We start from the raw sequence: 22,600 nt of genomic DNA on the forward strand, positions 1-22,600 counted from the left end.
GCTTTGCTGCCTCGGCGGCAGTTCAACCACACAGCTGTACACAGCTAGCTTCCAGACTCAGCACACCCTCTTCCGATAAGTTTGGATACCAGCAACTGGACCGCCGTCAACGCCGTCATTCTGATCGCCAAGTCCGTTATCACTAGCTATGGTCTAGCTATTATATAGGAATAAACCTATAAGAGAACTAAATAACCGCTCATATCCACGTGAATCACAATCCCAATGATGTACGTCACTATTCCACAGCTGGTCTATATTAATTGGACTCTGGATTATCTGACCAGTCTGTCACCATCGCTCAGATGTCAACGTTTTTATGAATTCACAAGGATAGAAGGAAGTGTTATCCCAGCGATGTCTATTCTCATAACCCAGTATGTATCTTCTCCCATTCCGATATTTCTCTCGTCCCAATGCAATTCCAATCCCTTTTCGCAATCCCTTAAGTGTAGCAAAAGCATGTCCCATATCCCGAGCCCCATGCCCGGTTGTGTCGCATGTCCTGTTGCGGCCCAAGTTCCGTTTCGTTCCATATCCCGTCCCAAAAGATTCCCAAAAGTAAAACAGAAAAGAGCAAATGAATAAGATAAACTCCAGATTCCCACCCACTTAGTGCTCCCGTGACTCTTTTCGCCATTGCATATGCTCCAAGATCTCCTTGAGCTCAGCCTCCTGGGCATCACTTGCTAGCAACGGCTTCCTCAGTCGATGGGCTCGTAGGTTATCGTCGATGGCTGGAGTTTTATCCTCGTTCCTCGAAGCCGCTGCAAAATACTTGATACGCTTTCGACCAAGGGCAACAAGGTAGTCTCTGTTCCAGGACGCAGTAGTCTTTCGTTGGAATCTATCGTGGGCCTCCATTGCTGCAAACTTGGCCTTTGAGATAGAAGAGTAGCCAATTAGCAGTACTTTATCAGGACCAGTAAAGCTACTTGCTCCTGTTTTCCACTTGATGTTCAAACCAGACTTTTTGGTAACAGATACCGTGCAGTATGCCTTTTGCCCTGGCTGTTCAACCTTGGTTCGTTTCGCTGAACGCCCGCCATCGTTATCGGCTTTTCTTTTTGAGCCAGGAATGCTTGCGCTGGTTCCATGAGTGGCTGAATCATCTCTCATAACTCCTACCTCGACGCCGGTATCCAAAAGCTCAGGTCTAGGAGGGGACGCTGAGGGCTCCTTGAAAGGCGATGGACTTCGCGAATTCTAGTCGTCGAAAATAAGATCCATGAGTCGCATTCTCATTCTTTCGATAACTTCAGTTGCCTCTGGATAGAACCCCATCACAAGGTCGTCGAAGGAATGGAGTTCCTTGAGCGTGAGATCATCTTCGCTTAGAATGACTCTCTCCAAGCAGCGTTGGTCAGCTGTGGCTTTACTGTCGCCCATCTCGGTCTGCGCTCAAGTGGTTAGATGAAGCTCAGGTAAGGGGTCGAGAGATTATTTACCTACCGCAAAATCAATAGAGACGATAGTTTTTCGTTGGACGAGAGGCGTATTTACTTTAATGAACAGAATGATACTAATGATCTTCTTGCATCTGCAAAGGTCGGCGTAACGTGGATCACGGTGGTTAGAGAGGGAGGTGAGGGAAGGAAGTTGGTACAGGCCGTTATCCAATTATTCATGATATAGACCGACCCTTTGGGCTTCAACCTCTGGAATTGTCAGTGCCAACAGCAATTGCTGACAGTGCTCGGCTAGCATACACAGCTAGGTTCCAACCCCAACACACGCTCTTTCAATAAGTGTATCAATACGCTATTGGTAGCAGCTCAGCAGATGACTTTAGCATGCCAGAGGGGTCCCTATCTTGTTTGACCATCCAGTACAGAAGCCGGCGTTCAACAGTTTATCTCTTCTGGGGGTGCCAACATGGCTTGGCCTCAACTATCAACATGAGATACCTATCGCTGGCATTGGGGGTACTTCTAGCTATTCTATAGGAATAAACCTATAAGGGAACTAAAGTGTAACCGCTCAGGTCGATGTTAATTACAACTCCAATTATGTACGAGTTCCGCTCGTTTATTCCGGGAAAGTACAATAAAATTGCTGTTCTAGCTGATTGTAAAATCCGTGAGGGTGTATGTTGTGTTGTCACATCTTCTGTTTTACTATTCCACAGCTGGCCTATATTAATTCAGACTCTGGATTAATATCCGATTGGTAGTCTTGCCCTTCCCTATGCTCCACTATAAGATGTGGAGGCTTTTGAGCTATATCATCAACCATCACCTATGCTTTTGGCGAGAAATGGGCGATGAATATGAACAATGTTGCCTCGTCTATAGTCGCAGCTTCATCAACAATAACGATATCAGGCTTAAACAATTCGCGAACAAGAGTGGGCTAGCTCCAGGGAGTAGTTGCCACAACGCCGAAGAAACTGCTAAGCGTGTCTCTGTAGAGTTCTTTGCCCTTTTACTTGGTACTTGCAAAGTCTCCTTCTTCAAGAAGTAGCATAATGCGATCAGTAATTGCATCAGGATCACTATCATCGCCACTACAAAATACCACCGTGATCACGTATCTTGACCACTCACGGTTGCAGACTTCCAAGTTTGTACAGCACTTGGGTGTCGTCTAAGAGTTGCTGCAACGTGCTGTTTGTTATCTAGTCTCGGCTCGCTGCATTGCCCGATGCACGTCAGTAGTAGTAAAGGGTCGCATGTTACACTTGGGCCGAATCAGGCTATTAGTCTTCACTGAAACCCAAAGGCTGCAGCTGGTGTCGGTTGAATTGAGTGAAGTCAGATCTCGCTGGTAGTTACACCGAGTGGGGGTCGGGTCAATGTCATCCGTTCGTTCGCGCGACATTGCATCCCACTATGCGACGACTCAACAACACAACACCTCATTAAACCATCACCAAATTCATGTCAGTGAAATAAATAAATTCAATCGCAAGTGCTCCTTCCTCGGTCGGGTAGAATGAGTGTTTATCGTTATCGTTGTCGCGGACCGGCCCGTTGGCCGAGGCTGTAGTTCCTAATCGGGCAAGTTGTCAAAACACCAGGCTCACATATCACGATATCGAGGAGTTTTTGACAATATCTTTAACATTTCTTCGTCGAATACGTAAAACTAAAGTGGAATCATGTACAAATTGATCATGCAGTTACAACGCCGCCCATATTTCTTCCATAAATCCTCAACTCGCTTCGCAATCTTAGTATAGCTTGATGGCAACGGACTTGTTCTGTGTGTAGTTGGCGAGGGCTGCCTCGCCGAGTTCTCGTCCAATACCACTCTCTTTGTAACCTCCGAATGGCAATTGGTGGTGCAGCATGTTGTAGCAGTTCACCCAGACAGTTCCGGCCTTCAGAGCGTTGGAAACGCGGATGGCAGTGTTGAGGTTCTGGGTGTGGACGGCAGCAGCGAGACCGTAAGCGGTATCGTGGGCAAGGTCAATAACCTCAGCCTCATCCTTGAACTTGGAAATAGCGCAGACAGGGCCGAAGATCTCCTCCTGCATGATCTTCATGTCGGGGCGGACGTTGGAGAAGATAGTGGGCTTGATGAAGTAACCCTTGTCACCCAGGCGCTCACCACCGATCTCGACGGTGGCACCCTCGTCCTTACCGGCCTTGATGTAGCCCATGATACGGTCGTACTGGAGCTGAGAGACCTGGGGACCCTGGAAGGTCTCCTCGTTGAAGGGGTCGCCAACCTTGTTCTCCTCAGCTCGCTTCTTGAAGGCAGCGAGGAACTTGTCGTAAATGGACTCCTGGACGAAGATACGAGTACCAGCACAGCAGCACTGGCCGTGGTTGTAGTAGATACCGAAGTTGACCCAGTTGATGGCCTCCTCGATGTCGGCATCCTCGAAGACGATGTTGGGGGACTTGCCACCAAGCTCGAGGGTGACCTTCTTGAGGTTGGAAGAGGCAGCAGCCTTCATGATCTGTCGGCCGATGACGGTGGAACCAGTGAAGGCGATCTTGTCAACGTCCATGTGAGAAGAGAGAGCGGCACCGGCAGTCTTGCCGTAACCAGAGACAAGGTTGAAGACACCAGCGGGGAAACCAGCCTGCTCGATGAACTGAGTGAAGACGAGAGCGGAGAGAGGAGTCTGCTCAGCAGTCTTCATGACGACAGTGTTACCGGTGGCCAGAGCAGGTCCGATCTTCCATGCCAGCATGAGAAGGGGGAAGTTCCAGGGGATAATCTGACCGCAAACACCGATCTATGGCATGTTAGTATCATATTATAGCTAATTGGGATATATGGTGACTTACAGGCTCGGATCGGGTGTAGTGGAACATCTCGGGAGCAATATCAATGGTCTTGCCCTCGATCTTGTCGGCCCAACCACCATAGTATCGGAGGCAGCCAACGACGGCACCGACATCACCACGGGCGTTGGTAATAGACTTTCCGTTGTCGAGAGACTCAACAGCGGCGAGAAGGTCGAGGTTCTTCTCGGCGAGATCGGCGAGCTTGAGGAGGAGGTTGCCTCGGGTTTGGGGAGCAGTTTTTCTCCACTCGCCATCGAAAGCCTTGCGGGCAGCGGCGACAGCCAGATCGATATCCTTCTCGGTACCCTCGCAGATGGAGGTGATGACCTCCTCGGTGGAGGGGTTGATAACCTCGAACTTTCCCTTGTCGACACCCTCAACCCACTTGCCGTCGATGAAGCTGGTAACTGTTAGTATTTTGTAGGGACTGATCATGTATATCAAGACAACTTACAGGCCAATGGGCTGCTGGTAGGTACCAGTAACGGGAGTGGACAACTCAACAGTGAGAGCCATTGTGTATAATATGTTTATATGGTAGGGAGAGAAAGGGTATTGGGTATCTTAAAGCGAAGAGGTTATATAAAAGAGAAGAGGAGAGTTGTGGATGAGAGAGATGATCTGGAAGAGAGAAGGGATAGTTGAAGACGGGAAGCAGGAGTATTTATTCTTGAGAACCGGCGCGGGGTTTTTCAGAATTCTGCAGAGGTGGGAGAATGGAAAAGAGACCTTGAGAGTGAAGTGAAGGGGGGTCTGATACAAATCGGGGTGTGATGTGCCTCGGTGGAGGAGGGGGAGGGGGTGGAAGTTTTAGTGACGCCAACTTTCCCCGCAACAGCCTCGCCTCACACGTCTCAAGCAAGGTACAGAGAGAGTACGTATTCTAACTTAGGGGACCAGACCGAACCCGAACCCATGTGGATAAGCGGTATCCATTTGGATTGCACGGACAACCGCTGAGAGCTGCGGCGGCGAGAGAGAGGAAGAGCGGGTGGACGGCGCCCCGAAGAAACAATGGAGCGCCGAGATGGAGAGTACATACAGTACTGTACTGCATGGTGGCGGTGGACAAGTTCTAGCACGGTTAGTAGTCGAAACGTCACGTAATTACTTGTCGGTGTTCAGTTGTTGGATCATAGGACAGTACATTCAATACCGTACCTAGGTTCGGAACGGCTCAATGGTAAGAGGGATTCTCTAAGCCGGCACAACCCCAGATCACGTCAAAGATGCTACGAGACAGAGAGAGGTCACTGAAGGGAACCGAACCGCGGGGCAGAGAGCAGGGATTCAGTTTCAATGCGGTTGCTTGTACATTTTAGATACTACCTAGGTTACCTAGTAGGTACCAACTATATGCCGACAAAAGCAAAACCTCTATTCTGCAGCTCTTCTTCAACAGCCCTGTCCTTGGATCGTAAACGGTTGCTGTACCTACCAACCACCTGTCCTTGTCCTATCTTGATACAACCAAACTGCATTTGCTCTACAATTACGGATCTAGTTCCCAATCCTGTTCCACGACCCGCTGTTGTACTTGTACTGTAGACTACCCTCTGCTTCCACAGCAATCTTTATCCACCCCGCCAAAGTGGATAGAAGATCTGGTAAATCTACAAATCAAAAGGGTCGATACAAAGAACAAGGTCAGGACCGCCACCAAAAAGACACTCGAGCTCCAAGCTCTACCCCACAGCCGGATCCACAGTGTGACCAATGATTGGGGGGATCTTTCTCAAGCTTAACAGTAACTAACAGTAACTGTAAAAATTGAGGATACCTTTTACGGATACAAATCGTCAGAGCTTTCGGACAGAGAAAAGGGTCCTTCGAGACGTGTCAATGCGTCAGCAGATAGCTTGACTCAGGACATATGTCAAAGCTTTTGGCGGAACAGAAGAGCAGAGCCGCGTATTGTATCCATAGACATTTGTCTCTGTAGAAGAGATGTACCGAGAATTACGTAGTGGACCAAGAGCTGAATTGGTTGCAAGCTCTGACAAATCAATCTATCAGTGATGCATAACGAACCCCTACGGCCCGAGGCACTACTTGCCTATCCTGTACTGGCCTACAGTCCATATCTGCCCTGTAACCTTAGAACACAGTCTGGCAGTCCAGCATCCATTACCTACTGTCATGCAGCTAACAGCAACTAATGTGCCGCAATGAAACAATAACCGCACATCAGTCTCCAAAGCTTGGACGGTTTCATCATCGGTGTTATTTGCTAATAATGCCGTTTACCTAGGTACTATAGTCGGGAATTTCGTATACCGTAGCCTTTTACTCAATGATGATCAACTTTATAGTAAGCGGGTAACAGTTAACCTCCATTGTACCGTACCCTCCTCTAAATCCAACGGTCTACAGTGAACCGCAGCCACCCACCAATCCATTATACTGATCGACCCATACCTCTTTAACATCTCCGAATACTGCAGCCTTTAGACTCAACCAACCAATCCTATCAAGAGCGCATGGCTCTCGACGTACGGTTTGTGCATATTCCTTCTGTCCATGTTGGGGATTCAAAACTGTCTAGGGTAACGTCAAATCTCAACTGGGAAGCTCGATATGTCTACAACCTCAAACCCGCATAGCCAAGCGCTATCTGGTGCAGAATCCTTGCTTGGTCTGGGGAAATCATTCGACTCCCAACATGGGGTACATACGATAGAAAGATCACTTGTTGGTTTCGGAATTTCGGAACCGCTTCTTGACCACCCCCAGAGAAGCCACAGCCGCATCGCTTGTGAGGACAGAATGGTACATACACTAGGGGTCGGAAAACAGAGTGATTTTTGGTAAAAAGGAATTCCGCTGTTTCGACCCCGAGATACAGTACCTGGATGGCCCTATTCCTCTAACAGGTGCTCTGATCTAACTTGGATTGTCTGTGGTACTGTACGCATGATAACATCAGGGTCACTCACACCCCCAACTTGACGACACGGATCTCAACATTACCATGGCAGCCATGGCCATCTTGTTTGTCCGATGGCTGTGCTGTCAATGCTACAGTGATAGACTAATAGACTAATCCGTACACTAGTGGGATATGAGATCTTCACATCTGCCGTGCCATCCAATGTGGTCCCTCAACCCGAACCATACATCACACTTTCCCTTCTTGTATATGTATCTTTCAAGCATATTCTACGACTCCACAGGTATTGTCAATAATCAAAATTTTCTATGTAGGCACATCCACAAGAGCTGTATTGTTGGTGCTGGTTGCTGAGAGACCAACAGACTGAGGGTCTTCGGCGTAAAGGGTAGCGAGTCCATCGACATGCAGTGACTTGACCCCGCACAAACAATCCTGGTTAGTTGCGGTATCTGTAGATTGCCTTTCGTTACTTTTTCCAATGGCAGCGTCTCGAAAGGCTCTCCAATTTCCTGGGGCAGAGCCGTTCACCCTAGTCTGGTCTAACTCCCCCGCCCCCCGTGACGTTCCCTATGACCGAAGAGACGTTGGAAACTTAAACACATTGACTCTAGACCTCGTACTGCACTGTTTGTCGCGGACCCGCAGACTTGCCTTTGCCCTGTCTTACTCTTTACCTTTTGGGTTGGGAAGCAATTGCGGCTCCGCTGCGTCTCCGTCTCCGTCACGCCGGCAAAGGCGGGGACGGCCCCACTCACACTTACACCCCGCTTCCGAAGCGACTTCCACATTGGACTTCAACACGTTCCCCCAGACTCTCGGCTCTCGCTCAGGCATTTACCTCAAAGCTCAAGGCTCTAAGTTAAGCGTATCTTATTGGGAGATTTCATTGGACGAATCAGTGTAGTCTTGACCACATGGCATGATGTGCCTCATTCTGGGACTGGGCTATTAGCAATAACACTAGATCTCGTCTCGTCTTTTCCAGATCAATGCGTCGACACATGATTCCATATAGCTAGTTGATCTCAATGATGATCTGCTGTCCTAAACAGGTTGTGTATCTCTTGGTGCCTAAGTAGAAGCGTAAAGGTATCTCCACCACCAGGCTCGTCAACCTTCTCGGCAGCAGACGAATTATCCTCTAAGGGTTAGGATATTGAAATTAAATAGCCTATGGGCTGATCTAAAATGTCATAAATTGCCGAAATCATTTCGTCTCTTAGGCTCTTAGTGGTCCAATTCTACTAATGCCCCAATGTCAACCTCATCACGTACCTGAGTTAAGATGACCGCTATCCGGACTTACACGGTTACAGCTAAATTATTAAACCCATACATGTAGAAACTGATAAGCTGTTTCTGCATGTAGGTATGCCATGTTGAACTTACTAAGAAAACTCTTAGCGAGTGGCAACTCTACACTTACAAATCAGCCTCATCACCTCCGCAAAACTGACCCAACAGCAGGCCAGATAAAGCAACATGACAGATCATATACTCCACACTCAACTCTCGAGAGCCGCAATTGTTGAGATTGGAGATTCAAAGACAGACATTGTCCTACCATAAACTCCAATACAGGTGAGACATGGTCCAGGCTCTTCCGCATCCTTCAAACATTGCGGCATCTACGGACCCGCGACTCCAGTTTTTGCCTCGTTTTACCCCGCTGAATTACAATAACTACGGCTCTTTAGACGCCTGTATGCATATGCGGCTACCCCACATCCGGGGCCGCAAGTGTTTCTCCTCATCCCCGACTAGGGGACCGATTTGAGCTGGGGCGGGCACGGCTCCGTTCTGACTTGAGCTTGGGTGTGTGATTAGACGTGTCAGACGACATCTGGTGTCTGCAAGTACTGTAGATCTTATATCTCCAGACTTGGACGTCAATATGGTTGGGGAGTGGTAGATGGGAGCTGATCACCACGCGATGAGCTGGGTTCAGTGTTCCTGACTGCCACGTTGTGTCCGGTCCAGCGGTAATATGTGAATCTGGTTCTCTCAGCGCCTGGAAAAAGCTCACTCTGGAGCTAGTGGATAGTTTTACCGGTAGATTTCGGGATTTATGAGGTCCCTTGTCCCCCAGGCTCTCCCCAGATGGTCTGTCACTCAAGCCGAGCACAGCTCCCCTAGAAACTCCCGTCCCCCGGACCATCTGTTTCCCCAGATGCGCTTAAATAAACAGATTTAAGACTATCAAGTTGATAAGACTCCTCACGTGAGTTGTTGGCATTGGTACTTGAGTTCACGATCAGCTCTACCAAAAGATGTTCCAGAGGAATAGTCATTCGACACTTCCCTCTAAGGTTAAAAAGTCAAGAAAGTAAATTCAAATATAAACCAGTATTTTATTGCTTATTTCCTTCTTGTTAACCTGTTTTGCGTTATTTGTCTGCTCATTGTGTTTGTTTGCTAGCTAGGTGGTTGGCAGGTACTTGCATCTACGAGAACTAGGGGCATGGATTCAGAAGCAGCCAAAGCCCAGTTCAGTAGCCGATAAATAAGCTTTGAGAGAGTAATAGTTTCTAACTCTTTTTCTCTTCATGCTCGTCTGGTGCACTACTTATTATCCAGTCGAGTTTCATAGAGTGAGCGACACCTATCGTTTGTTCAGCCTTGACAATCTACCCACAAGAAGTGAAGTAACTGCTTAGCTTTGATCTACCTGTAATGTCTACGACACTACTATTCATATAAACTTAGAACGGTTTTGATGAAGCAAAATGAGAAAAGAAAGTGTAATACCTGATGTGTTTTACGGTTTTTGCTACTGCTGTTTTTTTCTAATCTGCATCTCATGGGGACGCAAGTAAATTTCTCGACTATGAGACGCAAAGAATAAAGAACACAAGACTCATTTCAAACTTTTAAATCCATAAATGGAGACCAAGTCTTAATCAAAATGAACGATATATCTGAAAGGGCTTATCCCTTCAAAGATCACCTAATGGGATCTCTGCGGTTGGGCAGTAAAGGGAAAGGAAGTTGTACTGTTCCTATGCGAAAGTGCTATAGTATGGAATGGCGCTCAACCAGCTCTATTATATGAGCCTCTACTTGTTACTCACAACGAATAATGCGAACTTTCTTGTATTTCGGAAGTCGAGATCCAATACTCACACTGACAAGCTTACATGACAATAGGGTAAGCTACTTCACTAGCAGAACTGGAACTTGAACTAGATTAAACACCAAGCATCTCTAGGAATGTAAGGCAAGCCTGAAAGAGATTAAACCACTTCATCGTCACGAAAAGTAATTAAAAAAAAATTGTCCAGAAAGAAGGGAGTAACTGTTGGCGTGCAAATGTGATCGTGATGTATCTCTACAGTCTTGCATCGAAGCTGAATCTCATGGGAACTTGAAATTTCTGACATTATGAAACCCGCTATCATAAGGTCGACGAAACACCATAAGCCCAATTTTTGAATCATACATACTCATGCCTGCTAGCTTGGTATCTATAAGTTGGACGCATTCGTCTTTGTCTTCTGCTAGTGTTGGTAGTTGGCAGTGGAGCTTTGACGGCCGAGGCTCCGTTGTAGTGTAAGCTTGTACCTGCAGCTGGAGCAGTGATTGGCCAAGATAGCTCTCCGCCAAGACGCCAGCGGGAACCTCCTCCATCTCCTTTCACAGCATGCTTCATGACGTTGCATCTTAACTCCTCCCTCAATAGCCAAACAGAGCTCTACTTCAGCAATACAGTCTTTAACGCCCTCGCTCATCCTGTCGCCTCCGTCCCGAACATGCTCCCGTGTAGAAATGCTGCATCTGTCATCTCATAGCCGTCTCAATCCACGCGCTCGTCGCTGAGCGGCCTCCCTTTCCCGCAATGGCCCCAGAAGCTCCGAGCAACATCCGCGTATTTATACGCTGGCACGATCAGACTGTCTTCGCCGGCGAGGAAGTCAAATGTACCGTTACTTTTAAGAACGTAGCGCCCGCTCCAGGCCAGTCGAAACCGCCGCCGCAGCAGTCAGAACGAAGTCGACTGGCCTCGCCCTTACATACCCGACCCAAGTCGAATCAAGGCTTAACCCCACCGCCATCAGCATCCTCAGGTAGAGGACACCGCCGCTCTGCTCTCTCGTTAAGTGTTCCTGCGACTCAATCACATAGCCGCAGAGGCTCAGTTCAATGGCCTTCATCACCAAGTACAAGCGATCGCGGTTCGGGGCACTCCCACAAGCGCTCCGTTTCCATCGTCTCAATCGGATCCAATAATACTGTCGAGGACCACACACAACGCAATGATCTCCCAGCTCGACCTCAAAGACCGCATCGCGGCCACGGGCGCGCTTCAAGTCTACAAATACTTCCTCGAGCCCAGGGTCACCTACCCACTGGGCCTCATTCTGGTAGATTGCTCTCATTCTCTCCCTTGACTACCAGCTAACGAGTTTCAGCATCCTTCTCTCCTCACCGTCTTTCAAGCTCTCCATTATTTCACGCTTCATACCCTCCGCCTGATCGATTTGGCCGAATATCTCGCTCGCCGACAAACTCTCAGAATCCAATTGCACCAGGCCAGCGAAGAGCATCTCCATTGGGATCGCCGTCAGAAAACCCAATGCCAGAATTCCGCTTCCCTGCCGCGCCTCCACCTACTCGAGAGGAAGCCCCGCCGTTATCTAGAAGATCAACGAACGAGAATATGCTCAGTCCCAAGAATGCTGTAGGTGATTCTGGTTTGCCGGTTCGCCCTAAGGATGGCGTTCCTACTATCAACGAACAAGTTGCCCCTGCACCCGCAGCCCGCATTTTGGCAAGCAGTGGGGTCTTGGGGGGAACACCACGAAGCAGCGGAGAGTTTTACTCGGTCAGCAATAACTCGTCAGAAACTCTGGTTTCAGAATATGTGACACAACCACCTAATCGGCATGCACGACCACTGCGAAGAAGTCTCGGTATGACTGCGGCGCAAACGAGAGCACCCGAATCGCTTATGATGGGCTATGCTCAATTGCACGGCTCTTTCTCATTAGACGGATCATTAGTCAGTCTCACACAATTCGATCAAGTCAAAAAGAAGGGTATCGTTGGGCAGGGAGGCGGTGTCGTTGGGCTCGAATCTAAACGCGACAGCAGCCTACTGGGAGGATTCGGATGGGGTCGTATCAGCAGCTCACTCGGCGACTTTTTGGGTGGAGGAGAGCTTAGCACCATCAAAGAGATGCGCGGAGTTGCAAATTCCAAGTCTGTACCTCTTTTGACCACGCCGCAGTCCATTCTATTCGTCGATTTGCAGCTGGCACCTGGGGAAAGTCGAGTGTTTGAGTATTCATTCAAACTTCCAAAGGGCCTACCTCCGTCTCACCGTGGGAAAGCTGTCAAGATATCTTATAGCCTGGTTATTGGCACACAAAGGGCTGGCGGTACCAAAGAGCAGCAGGTCAAATCAGTCGAAGTCCCGTTTCGAGTTCTGGGAAGCGTCAATAGCCATGGTGAAATTCTGGGCCATGATTTGATGAACCCGTACATCCTACTACAGGATTTAGCCCAAGTCAAAAGTCCTTCGAGCAGTGATAAGGAAAAGGCACCAAAGACCAACGGCGATGGGGCAAAGGGACAGCAGTCAGCGCTGAATGACTTTTTACTATACGTGGACGACCTGGTACATCGACCTCGAGATGAAAGTGGTAGTATCGTTCTTTCTCCAGGTGCCGGTAATTCTAGGAGACCATCGACATACGAGGAAGCTAGTACCGCTCAGGAAGCTATCCATATGGCAATTATGCGAAGCAATATGACTTCTGGTGGGCAACAGAGTCCAAACCGTTTCGAGATTGCTCGCAACGGACAAAGAGTTGGCGTGGTGATGCTTACGAGGCCTGCCTACCGACTGGGTGAAGTGGTCACGATGGCGATCGACTTTACAGATGCGGATATTCCATGTTACGCAGTGCATACCACACTGGAAACGTCAGAGAAGGTAGACCCATCTTTGGCGATAAGATCCGAGTCGAGTATTCATCGAGTGACACGAAAGGTTTACTCATCCTCATCTGAGGCAACGATGTACTCACGACGGGTGACATTCAAGCCGACAATCCCAATTACTGCGACTCCCGAGTTCGTAACCAGTGGAGTAAGCTTAGAGTGGAAGATTCGTATCGAGTTTGTGGTGCCCTCTACAGGAAGCGATTCTCCAGATGAGAGTGAGAGACGCGCACCTCATCCACTACTTGAGCAGATCTCACAAGATGAGAAGGGAGGGACAGTGCTTGTGGCCGTTGAGAATCTGATATGTGAGAGCTTTGAGATTGCAGTACCCCTGCGAGTCTACGGAGCCGTTGGAACAGGATTAGAGCGCCTTGAACGAGACGAGGCGTCTGAAGAAGGTCTCGCTGTATGATTGGTATTGGATTCATCGTAAACAATGAGATGAGGGGTTGGATACTTGACTTTTATGAGATCTTGAACAACTCGGACCACAAAGAGAGGCCTTGTTACAAAAGGACGTTTGGCGTTTGCAGGAGATATTCAAAAGAGAAGGAGTACGTATAATCGAAGAGAATAAGGTGTTTTGGAGCTCAAGCCACCGGCATGAGTATATGCAGCTGTGATATAACTGTGGTCCTCTGAGTTGTTCATGCATTTAAGAAACCCCATTGCCCAAGCAAACCATGCTCTCAAGGCTTAACGACAACGCGTCTCCAATATTTGAGGCTGTCGAATGTTTGTTTAGGTTTTATGACATGGATATCGAGTGGCTTTGGAGGTTCTTGTTTGGAAAAGGAGACGAGCGCACAGATGGTTGATTGTCCTGCTGAAGAGCCGGGATTAATGGATCGGCTGGTCTATCGAAAGCCTGCCCAAGCTAAGTGAGACAATCACGATTAACAAATACAATGTAAACAAGCGAAAAAGGGCTAAGGTCTAAAGGTAGAGGGCTAACAGGGACGGGACGGTGTTGGGGAGCATCTTCATTTCACCAAGCGCCGGGATTAGTTAGACAAGCGGATAACGGCTATGGAGTAACGGAGAAGATAGGGCTTCTTGCCTTCTTCTATCTTAGAAAACGGGTCTCTTCAGGCAGAGTTTGCTTTTTGTTTATTATTGTGATCTCGGTGTCGATGATTATGGTCAAAGTGGAGGTTTGATGTGTTGTTATTCTGGTCAATGGAGTCGGTTGGGGGGATCGTGGCTGGTGGCTCGACAACAATTGGGTGCTGGGAAGACGTACGAGAGTTTAGACAAAAGATCATGTCATCTATGGTTGTCAGATTGAAGAAAAGTTTGCAGTCACACGGCCAAGAATCGATAGATGAAGTCTCAATTGTAGGCGATTGTGTCTGGGTCCTTATCGCTGTCACCAACAAAGAGTCCAGGTTCAATATCCATCACCGTCCTGGCCTGAAGTGATTCAAGGTGATAGCCACTTATGGGAGGGCTAGACGACAAGGATCAAGCGGCCCAAGAATCAGCTCCAACTCTCGCCCAGACCACATGAGAGGAACAAGACGTCAGGGTCTTGGCTCTCATTCGAAGAGAACAGGGACCCCTGGCAACCAAAGACATGGGCCCATGTAAACAATCCCAGTAGAACAACCTCTCCAGCGCCTACCGTATCGAGACCCAGGCTTCTGGACTTGAATTTGGGGCTCTTTCTTCCTCGACTATTGACGGGAACGGAATGGCTTGGGGTTAGGTTGGGATATTGTAACTAACTTAAGTCAGAAGAAAGTCATCGACATTCCATCCCATGAGTTGGTGCGAACCTTCTTTTTTCTTCCTCTTTTTCCCTCTCATCACCGACCGCTTTCGTTGGGAGATCATGTCTCTCTATGTCGCTCACTAACCATATCTAGATAATCTAATATATAATAATAGTCATTGTAAGTGCAAAGTTCAGGTAGCAAGAGCTACCTAGACTCTCGCTCGGCTTCCAACCTCTTTCCCTCTCCACTGAAGCAAACAAACTAACGCGCGCCTTCCTCCCCGCAGCCTTTTTCTGCACTCTTGCATCTCAATAATCGTCTTTTCAGCCCCCGCAGGCCCGCAGCAGCTTCCCGACTTACACCGCCCACCATCCACTTTTTTACTGTACTGTACAGCATCATCCTACTTCCATTCTGCATATTCTTCGCATTTTCCTTCGTGGGCGATAGGCATTGGTTGTCCATTCTTTCATCTCTTTCATCTCCAGTCTTCTCTGTTCTTCGTTCAGGTGTTTGTTCTCGCTTGGGGGTTATCTGAGACCGGGCACTGTTCTTAATGCTTCATTACTGCAATATCTGAATCAACCCACTAGTCGACTTTCTCAACCATAAAAAACTCACCAAATATTCTTTACCAAGTGTCAATGGCGGAATCATGGCAGCGACTCCTTCCCACGGCCGCCTAAAGCTTACTCCTTCAAACTCTCCGTTCTTAGGTCGTCCGTCAAGGTCTTCCAGGTCGCCTATGCGTGGTCGACCCCACGATAACTCCAAGCTTTCCCTCAAGCGCGTCATCGGTACTACCTGTTCCTCGCCTACAGGATTCGATACTCTCTCATCCGCTTTTGCATACATTGCTGGCGGGGCTGTTGTTGTGGTGGATGTCAATGGCGAGAACCACTCTCAACGCTTTTACCGAGCTCGACCGACTGCCGTCCCTCTTTACTCTGTAGCAACCTTCCAGAATACACCATCCACACCTTCAGGAACACCAAAGGCGAACGATAGCCGTGGCCGTGCAGGTCCTAGATATCCCAACTCACCACATACATCATCCGATTGGAACGAATCTCCCAGTAATACATGGACGAGCCGTGAGCGAATCAAGGCTGCAACATGCCTTGCTCTAAGCCGAGATGGAAAATACCTAGCTGTTGGCGAGACAGGCTATTCACCCCGGGTTCTGATCTTTAACCTGCACGACACCTCTTCCGACAGCCCTTTGGTATCAATTAGCGAGCATGCCTTTGGGGTCAATTGCGTTGCTTGGTCTGCAGACACACAGTATCTTGCATCTCTTGGAGCTGCCAATGACGGATTTCTCTTCATCTGGAAAGTCGACCCACGGACAGGTGCGGCGAAGCTCTTCAAACAGAACCGATGCACTTCCTATGTCAAAGACATGGTCTGGATAGGCAATTCTCTTGTCACATTTGGAGTTCGACATGTCAAGATGTGGAAACCGGAAGATGGACCTGCTGTTTCGCCCACGAAACAAAAATTCTTCAGCGAGCAGCCGGCATCTACACCACCCTCTCAAAGGACTTTGCCAGGGCGTAACATCCTGCTTGGTTCGCTTTTGGAGGAAACCTTTACTTGCGCTGCTGTTGTCAAGAATTCCAGTCTCATCATTTGCTCAGAAACGGGCAATGTGTGTATTCTTGAGGACGATGACAAACAGATGAAGTTGCAAAAGGTTCTTAACCTGGACTTTTCTATCTCGACGATTGCCGTTAAAGATAACGTTGCTTATGTTGGCGGCAGTCATGGCCATTTCGCCATTTTAGACGTTGAAGCGGTGTTGGATGCCCAACCAGCATCGGCATGCGTTAAAGATACAACATTCGCATCTGAGGGGCATCTTGCTGTGGGCTTTCTGGCAGACAACCTTGTCACCATTGACTCAAAGCAGTCCATTGATATCTGGAGCTCTGACCATGTGCCTGGCAAGGATAGTAAGGCCATGGCTAGCATTCCTATTCCCGGGCACGGACAGTCCGTGACAGGCATCCAGGTTCTACAGCGGCCCAACGATTTGGACGCCTCGTTTCTAACATGGACCGTCGGCGGCAACGTCACATTTTGGACGCTAGAAGGTCAGGTCAAGGCCTCAATTGATGTGCCTATCGGTATGACCGAACCTGAAAATGAGATGGACCCGGCGAACCAGCTGACTTGCGCCCGTACCACAAATGACGGCAAACTGCTTATCTCTGCCGATCGGATGGGTGTTTTGCGAATGACTGATATAGCAACCAAGGAGCCTGTCTTGGATATCAAAGCTCACACAGCTGACTGCCGTTCCGTAAGCGTCTACGACAATAATGGCAAATTTCTGATGGCGTCGTGCGGGCGAGATCGAACTGCACAGCTGTTCCATCGAACCGCCGATGGCTCCATTGAACACTTCCAGACACTGGAGTTTGCGGCGAAGGTGGTTCAGGTCATGGTCCCGTCCGAGGACAAGGTATTGACTTGCTCCTTCGACCGAACTCTGCAGATTTACGACATCATTACTAAAGAGGGTGACCCGGATTCTATTGCTGCTATCCCCTCAAGAGTTATCTCTTTAAAAGCTTCGCCTAGCTCGATGACTTTGGGTATGGGCCAGAGAACTGTATTTGTTTCTCTACTAGATCGAACAATTTGCCAGTACGATCTCAACACAGGACGCAAAATATCCTGCTTCAAATGTCAAGACGAGAACAGAGGCGAATCTGCTGTTTTGGACTCCTTGTGCTTTGGACAATGGCCCCCGAAAGATCAGGACTTCCTCCTTGGAACTTCCAACACAGATAAGTCTATCAGATTATACGACGCCCAAACGGGCAGCTTCTTGGACCGTGAATGGGGCCACACAGAAGCCATCAATGGCGTGTGCCTCGTTGAGAATGACGATGGAAGCCGCAAGGTTGTGAGTGTTGCATCAGATGGAACGATGATGATCTGGTGTTTGGATCTTGATGATCCTGTGCCTGGCACAACGAGCAGAGAGCCATCACCTGCTAAGGATTCAGTCTCAGCACGACCACCACTTCGCAGGGTGCTTTCGAAAGCTGAACTCGCTGAATTCCAACGGCCTTCGCCATCATCTGGACGAAAGTCCCCAGCATCAGGTCGGAAGTCGCCTCCACGAACCCTTCAACGGCGAACTTCACGATTCAATCTGGCTGCTAGTGTCAGAACACCAACACAAGCACCACCAATCAGCCCCAGTAGTACAGTGGCGGATGATACACCGTCACGACGACCTTCGGGCGACACACGGTCTAGTCCCCCGGTATCTCCGAAAGCGAAATCTATGAGACGACCTTCTACTTCTATGGGCACCCGCAAGAAGACCTCGTCGTCGAACTTGCGTGGTTTCGGCTCGGTCAACATGGCGACAGAACAGACCTGTCGTCAACTCAGGTCATTCAGGAAAAAGCTGGCCTCTTCAGAACCCATTAGCCAAGACAACCTGACTGAACTGGACCAAGAGCTGCGGTTGACAGCAGCAGCTCTCGGCGATCGGGCTATTCGAAGCAGGGCAATGAATGAGACGGTTCTTAGCGGCCTTTTAGATCAGTACTCAGAGAGACTGATCACATTACTAGACGAAAAGTTACGTCTGAACTACCAACCAAGGTCTCCAACTGAAAAGGATGGAGACAGTCAGGACGATGAGACTCAGGGCAGCGTGGATGGGTCCTCAAGTTCGCTCTCATCGTAACCTTTTACTCCCTTTTGTGTACTACCACCAAAACCGTTCCTTTTTTATTATTATGTTCATCTGGTTTATGTTGGCAATGGCGTTATGTGGTTATAGATTTGATGGGACGGGTGGTTATTGAACGGGGGGCAAGCACGGAGCGTATCCGGATGCCAAGTTCCAACATGATACCATGGAGTTTGGAGTCTTTGCTGCTACTTGCTGGGATTTAGTCCGCTATAACAACCGAAACCGGCGTTAGCTAACAGTCGATTGGGTCATCCAACGACCTTTAAAATGTCTCTGATTCCGTTTCTTCGTGAAGTTTGTGAAATACGACAGTAAATTTGAGCACTAAAAGAATAATTGTCTTCCTTGTTAAAGCGCTTTACGCGCCTGGAATAGCGTGTTGGTCTTCAGGGGTATCACGTGCTGAGCCAGGCCTTAGCGTGTTAGCAGGTTGGAGAAACGCAGCCCGATTTTTCTTCCCTGCATCATCGAAATCAACATTAGAATTCATTCCGCGCAATATCTTCGGCGAAACACATCACGTGACAACTTGACAGACGATCGCGATTACGGGCAAAAAATTAACCACACTACTGGTCCGACGGTCGAGCGCGTTTCGCAACGAGAGGTTCCCAGACGCCCAGCACCCGATGAAAGGCCTCGAGGTCGCCATAGACGGTTTTGGAGTTCTTGACTAAGGTTGCCTGTACGTGTTTTATCCATAGAACCCCGGCCATGACGTAGCCGTACTTGTGTCGCGACAGACGCCTAACTGGACTTCTTCCAAACCCATATAGACCGTGGCGCCAGTCCATCTTCTTGCACGACGTGAAGGCCCCCTGGAAAGCTGGCGAGGTGGATCGTGGGGCATGAATCAACCAGCCGCCTACACGTCCCTCGAGTCGCTGTTACTATTCCAGTCGTTGTTGACTCAAGGTGTCGAACCTGGGGCCTTCGCGCGTATCTCTGAGCAACTCAAAGAGAATCCGCTTATCAAGGAAGAGGCCAGTTATGATCCCGCACGATTAAAGCCCGATGCGCTTCAGCATCTGTTCCTGCGACTGTTTGGGGAGGAATTAAGAGGCGATTCCGAGAAGGCTACAACCGACGATCACGCAGCATCACCGAATTCGCAAAAACGAAAATCTGAGGGATCTCCGCTACCGACGCTGAAAGAGGTGTACGACAATGTTGAAAAGGCCCAATCGCTCATCCAGCGCCTCTGGCAGCGTTACCATGCTAAGATTGTTGGTCAAATTCGAGAGGATGAACAGAAAATCGAAGCGGTCCAGAAGGATATCAATCTCCTAGAGCGATCAGCACGAGAACGGCGCGCTAGAGCCGCAAGTCAAAATGGAACGCCTGTGCTAGCTGCTAGGGACCAGAAGGCTTCGATTCCGTCTAACGGGCCGTCACCGTCACCTACTGCGACAACGAGTGCGGCGACCCCAGTTCGAAAAGGACCTACACCACAAACGCCGGTACTGCCACCAAAACCTCCGGTTCCTCAGAGTGCCCAACCCAGCGTTGCACCACCAAGCCATTTGCCCGCTGGAGCGACGCCGATACGGCCTTCTCCTTCGCCTAATCCACCCAGTGCTAATGGCTCAGTTCTTCAACCTCCACCAGGAGTTCCTCAGACTGGACCACGGCCGCTACAGGCTTCACAAGCTCCCAAGCAGGCTTTGACTCCACGGCCAGAGGCTGGCGCAAAACCGAAAGACGGCAGTGCAGTTCCTCAGAATGCATCCCCGGCTGGAGCTCCTCTTAAGTGGGAGAAGCCTTATCAACCGCCACAGGCTGCTCACACGCCTCCACGACAATTTCAGTCACCTCTTGCGCCAGGGCCAATAGCTCCACCACCAGGGCAGCAGCATACCCAACAGCATCCTCAGCAACAGCAACACTCGCAAACACATACGCAATATCCCCAGCAGGCGCCGCAACAGCAACAGTGGTACCCTCAGCAAAGTGCACAGTTCTCTCCCAAACCTGGAGCTCAACCGCTATCCTCTCACCCTCAAACGCCCCAGCATGCTCAGGTTCAGCCTCGACCACAACCTGTTGCTCCGCAACCGCCTCAGGCCCAGCATCAGCAACAGGGACAACAAGCTCAACACCAGCAGCAACGTCCACAAACTCACCAAGTTATACAACCGCCGCAGCCAGCGTCAGCGCAGCAAGCTCCCCGAACCCCCCAAACACAACATACTACACCATCTCAGCAAACTCAAAAACCTCATACCCCTACACCAGCCCAGCTTGCTCAGGCGCAACAGTCCCAGCAAGGTCACGTTCCTGTCCCTCATATTCCTTCCCAGCAACAGCAGTTCAAGCCTCGACCAACTCCCACAAAACCAGGACTGGCACCGCCTCAACATGCTGGTCAAATACCACCACCTCTGCAACCAGCTCCTCCGCGACAATCAGTAGACTTGAGTGCGGGCCAGACGCTGCAGGCTCGGCCGTCTTCGACAACACCTGTGCCGCATCCTCGTCCTATCCAACCACCACTGGGACAAGCACAGCAGGTTCGACCGATTGCTTCAGCCTCGCCAAATCCTCCCCCAGGAAGTGCAGGTCCTATTGCACCACCTCAGCAACGGTGGCCGCAAGGGTATCAGCCTCAACCACCGCAGGCGTCGCCAGCTGGCCCTTCTGCCTCGCAGGCTTCAAAACCAGAGAGCAAGAACCAGCCCCCTCAACAAGGTCCTCAGCCTCAAGTACCTGGCGCCTTGGGACATATCATTCGCCAAGCTCTCAGTACTCCAGTGAAGAGACTCGGTACACCTCCTGCGCCACACACACCTACGTCAACCTCAGTACATATTCTCCAAGGATTTGGAACAAAATGGGCGCCGCATTCAACTCCCTCGACCCCTGGTCCTGGCCATGCGAACGCAGCTCCCCAAAGTCCAGCTTTTGAGCCAGTCAGTCCGCCTTCAAAGAATGCGACTCTTCCCAGCTCTGCTGCGTCTACTCCAAAACCTAAGAAGCAAGCGCCTAAGGCAGTTCCGAAGCTTGAACAGTCGGCTCCCAAATCTGTTCGGGGTCGATCCGCCAGAGCTAGTCAGAAGGCTCGCGGAGTAAGCTCTACTCCTTCAATCAGTAGGTCGAGGCGAAGCCAGTCTGTGATGTCTCACAATGATGAGCAAGCAACACAGGCTAGCGAAACAGCCACCAGGATTAAGGATGAAGATGCCACACCTCGGCCCACAGAAGAGACTGGTGATACTACTGCTGACGAGAGTATCCCTGGTCGACCTCAGATTATGACCCCTGGAAGTGTCTCTTCGCGGCTTCATAAGCGAAAGCGACAGGGCACGCCTCCTGAACTACCAACCGAGACAACCCAGGTTCTGTGGACACGAGGTTTCACAAAGGTGTCATCGTCTGCTCTTGACCAGATCTCGAGCCACCGTGACGCCAACATGTTTGCCACTAAACTACGTGAGAAGGATGCACCAAACTATCGCCAGATTGTGTTGCAGCCACAGGATATAACATCTATCCGGTCTGCTATCAAGCACGGAAACAAGGCTGCGGTTCAAGCTGCCGCAAGCCTACCTAATGGTGATCCTGGTACTGCGCATGTATGGCTGCCCATGTCTGAAGAGCTTGTCCCGCCTAAAGGCATTATCAATAGCGCTCAGCTTGAACGTGAACTCGTTCACATGTTCTGCAACGCTGTCATGTACAACGCCGATCCTGATCGTGGCCCCGGACCAGCTTTTATGAAACGGTCCCAGGAAGAGGAGGAAGAGATAGTAGGCTACCGTCTCGACGAGAACGGCGTCGTGAAAAACACTCGCAGCATGTTTGTCGAGGTCGAGAAGCTTTTGGGCGATCTTCGAAGTGCAGAGAAGGAAAGGAGTGCGCCTCCACCATCCGCTCGCCCAGCCAGCGTCGCTACACCCGCCGAGGAAACGGGCGACGACGATGACGATAATGGAGAACGTGAGACTGGAACTGCTAAGAGGCGTCGTATCGGAGCCCGGGGCTAATCATCTTGGGTTGAATTGATCATAGAGGCCACTATGCCCTCGGCTTGGATGCCAGCTTTATGCGCTGCCGAATAGTAGGCAGCTTGTACTTGTTTTTA

At 49.7% G+C, this 22,600-nt stretch overlaps 5 protein-coding genes across 5 annotated transcripts; 3 read left to right on the forward strand and 2 right to left on the reverse strand.

Annotated features, from left to right (window-relative positions):
- Positions 1-612: 612 nt before the first annotated feature.
- FIESC28_10220 (uncharacterized protein) lies at positions 613-1,389 on the reverse strand (the record flags this gene model as incomplete). Its single annotated transcript, XM_031164354.1, has 2 exons — positions 613-1,206; positions 1,258-1,389. The coding sequence occupies 2 exons, from the start codon at positions 1,387-1,389 to the stop codon at positions 613-615; spliced, it is 726 nt and encodes a 241-aa protein (XP_031011580.1).
- A 1,783-nt stretch (positions 1,390-3,172) lies between these two features.
- Positions 3,173-4,757, reverse strand: FIESC28_10221 (uncharacterized protein; the record flags this gene model as incomplete). The annotated part of the gene is made up of 3 exons (XM_031164355.1): positions 3,173-4,189; positions 4,242-4,641; positions 4,696-4,757. The coding sequence occupies 3 exons, from the start codon at positions 4,755-4,757 to the stop codon at positions 3,173-3,175; spliced, it is 1,479 nt and encodes a 492-aa protein (XP_031011581.1).
- Positions 4,758-10,969: 6,212 nt separating this feature from the next.
- On the forward strand, positions 10,970-13,492 carry FIESC28_10222 (uncharacterized protein; the record flags this gene model as incomplete). Its single annotated transcript, XM_031164356.1, has 2 exons — positions 10,970-11,495; positions 11,544-13,492. 2 exons carry the CDS (start codon positions 10,970-10,972, stop codon positions 13,490-13,492), a joined length of 2,475 nt encoding a protein of 824 aa, XP_031011582.1.
- Positions 13,493-15,453: 1,961 nt separating this feature from the next.
- Positions 15,454-18,510, forward strand: FIESC28_10223 (uncharacterized protein; the record flags this gene model as incomplete). Its single annotated transcript, XM_031164357.1, has 1 exon — positions 15,454-18,510. The coding sequence occupies one exon, from the start codon at positions 15,454-15,456 to the stop codon at positions 18,508-18,510; it is 3,057 nt and encodes a 1,018-aa protein (XP_031011583.1).
- An 857-nt stretch (positions 18,511-19,367) lies between these two features.
- On the forward strand, positions 19,368-22,502 carry FIESC28_10224 (uncharacterized protein; the record flags this gene model as incomplete). Its single annotated transcript, XM_031164358.1, has 1 exon — positions 19,368-22,502. The coding sequence occupies one exon, from the start codon at positions 19,368-19,370 to the stop codon at positions 22,500-22,502; it is 3,135 nt and encodes a 1,044-aa protein (XP_031011584.1).
- Between the last annotated feature and the right edge of the window lie 98 nt (positions 22,503-22,600).

This window comes from Fusarium coffeatum (assembly GCF_003316985.1).
Source record: "Fusarium coffeatum strain FIESC_28 chromosome Unknown BRIP53273_contig_291, whole genome shotgun sequence".
NCBI classification, from domain to species: Eukaryota; Fungi; Ascomycota; class Sordariomycetes; order Hypocreales; family Nectriaceae; genus Fusarium; species Fusarium coffeatum.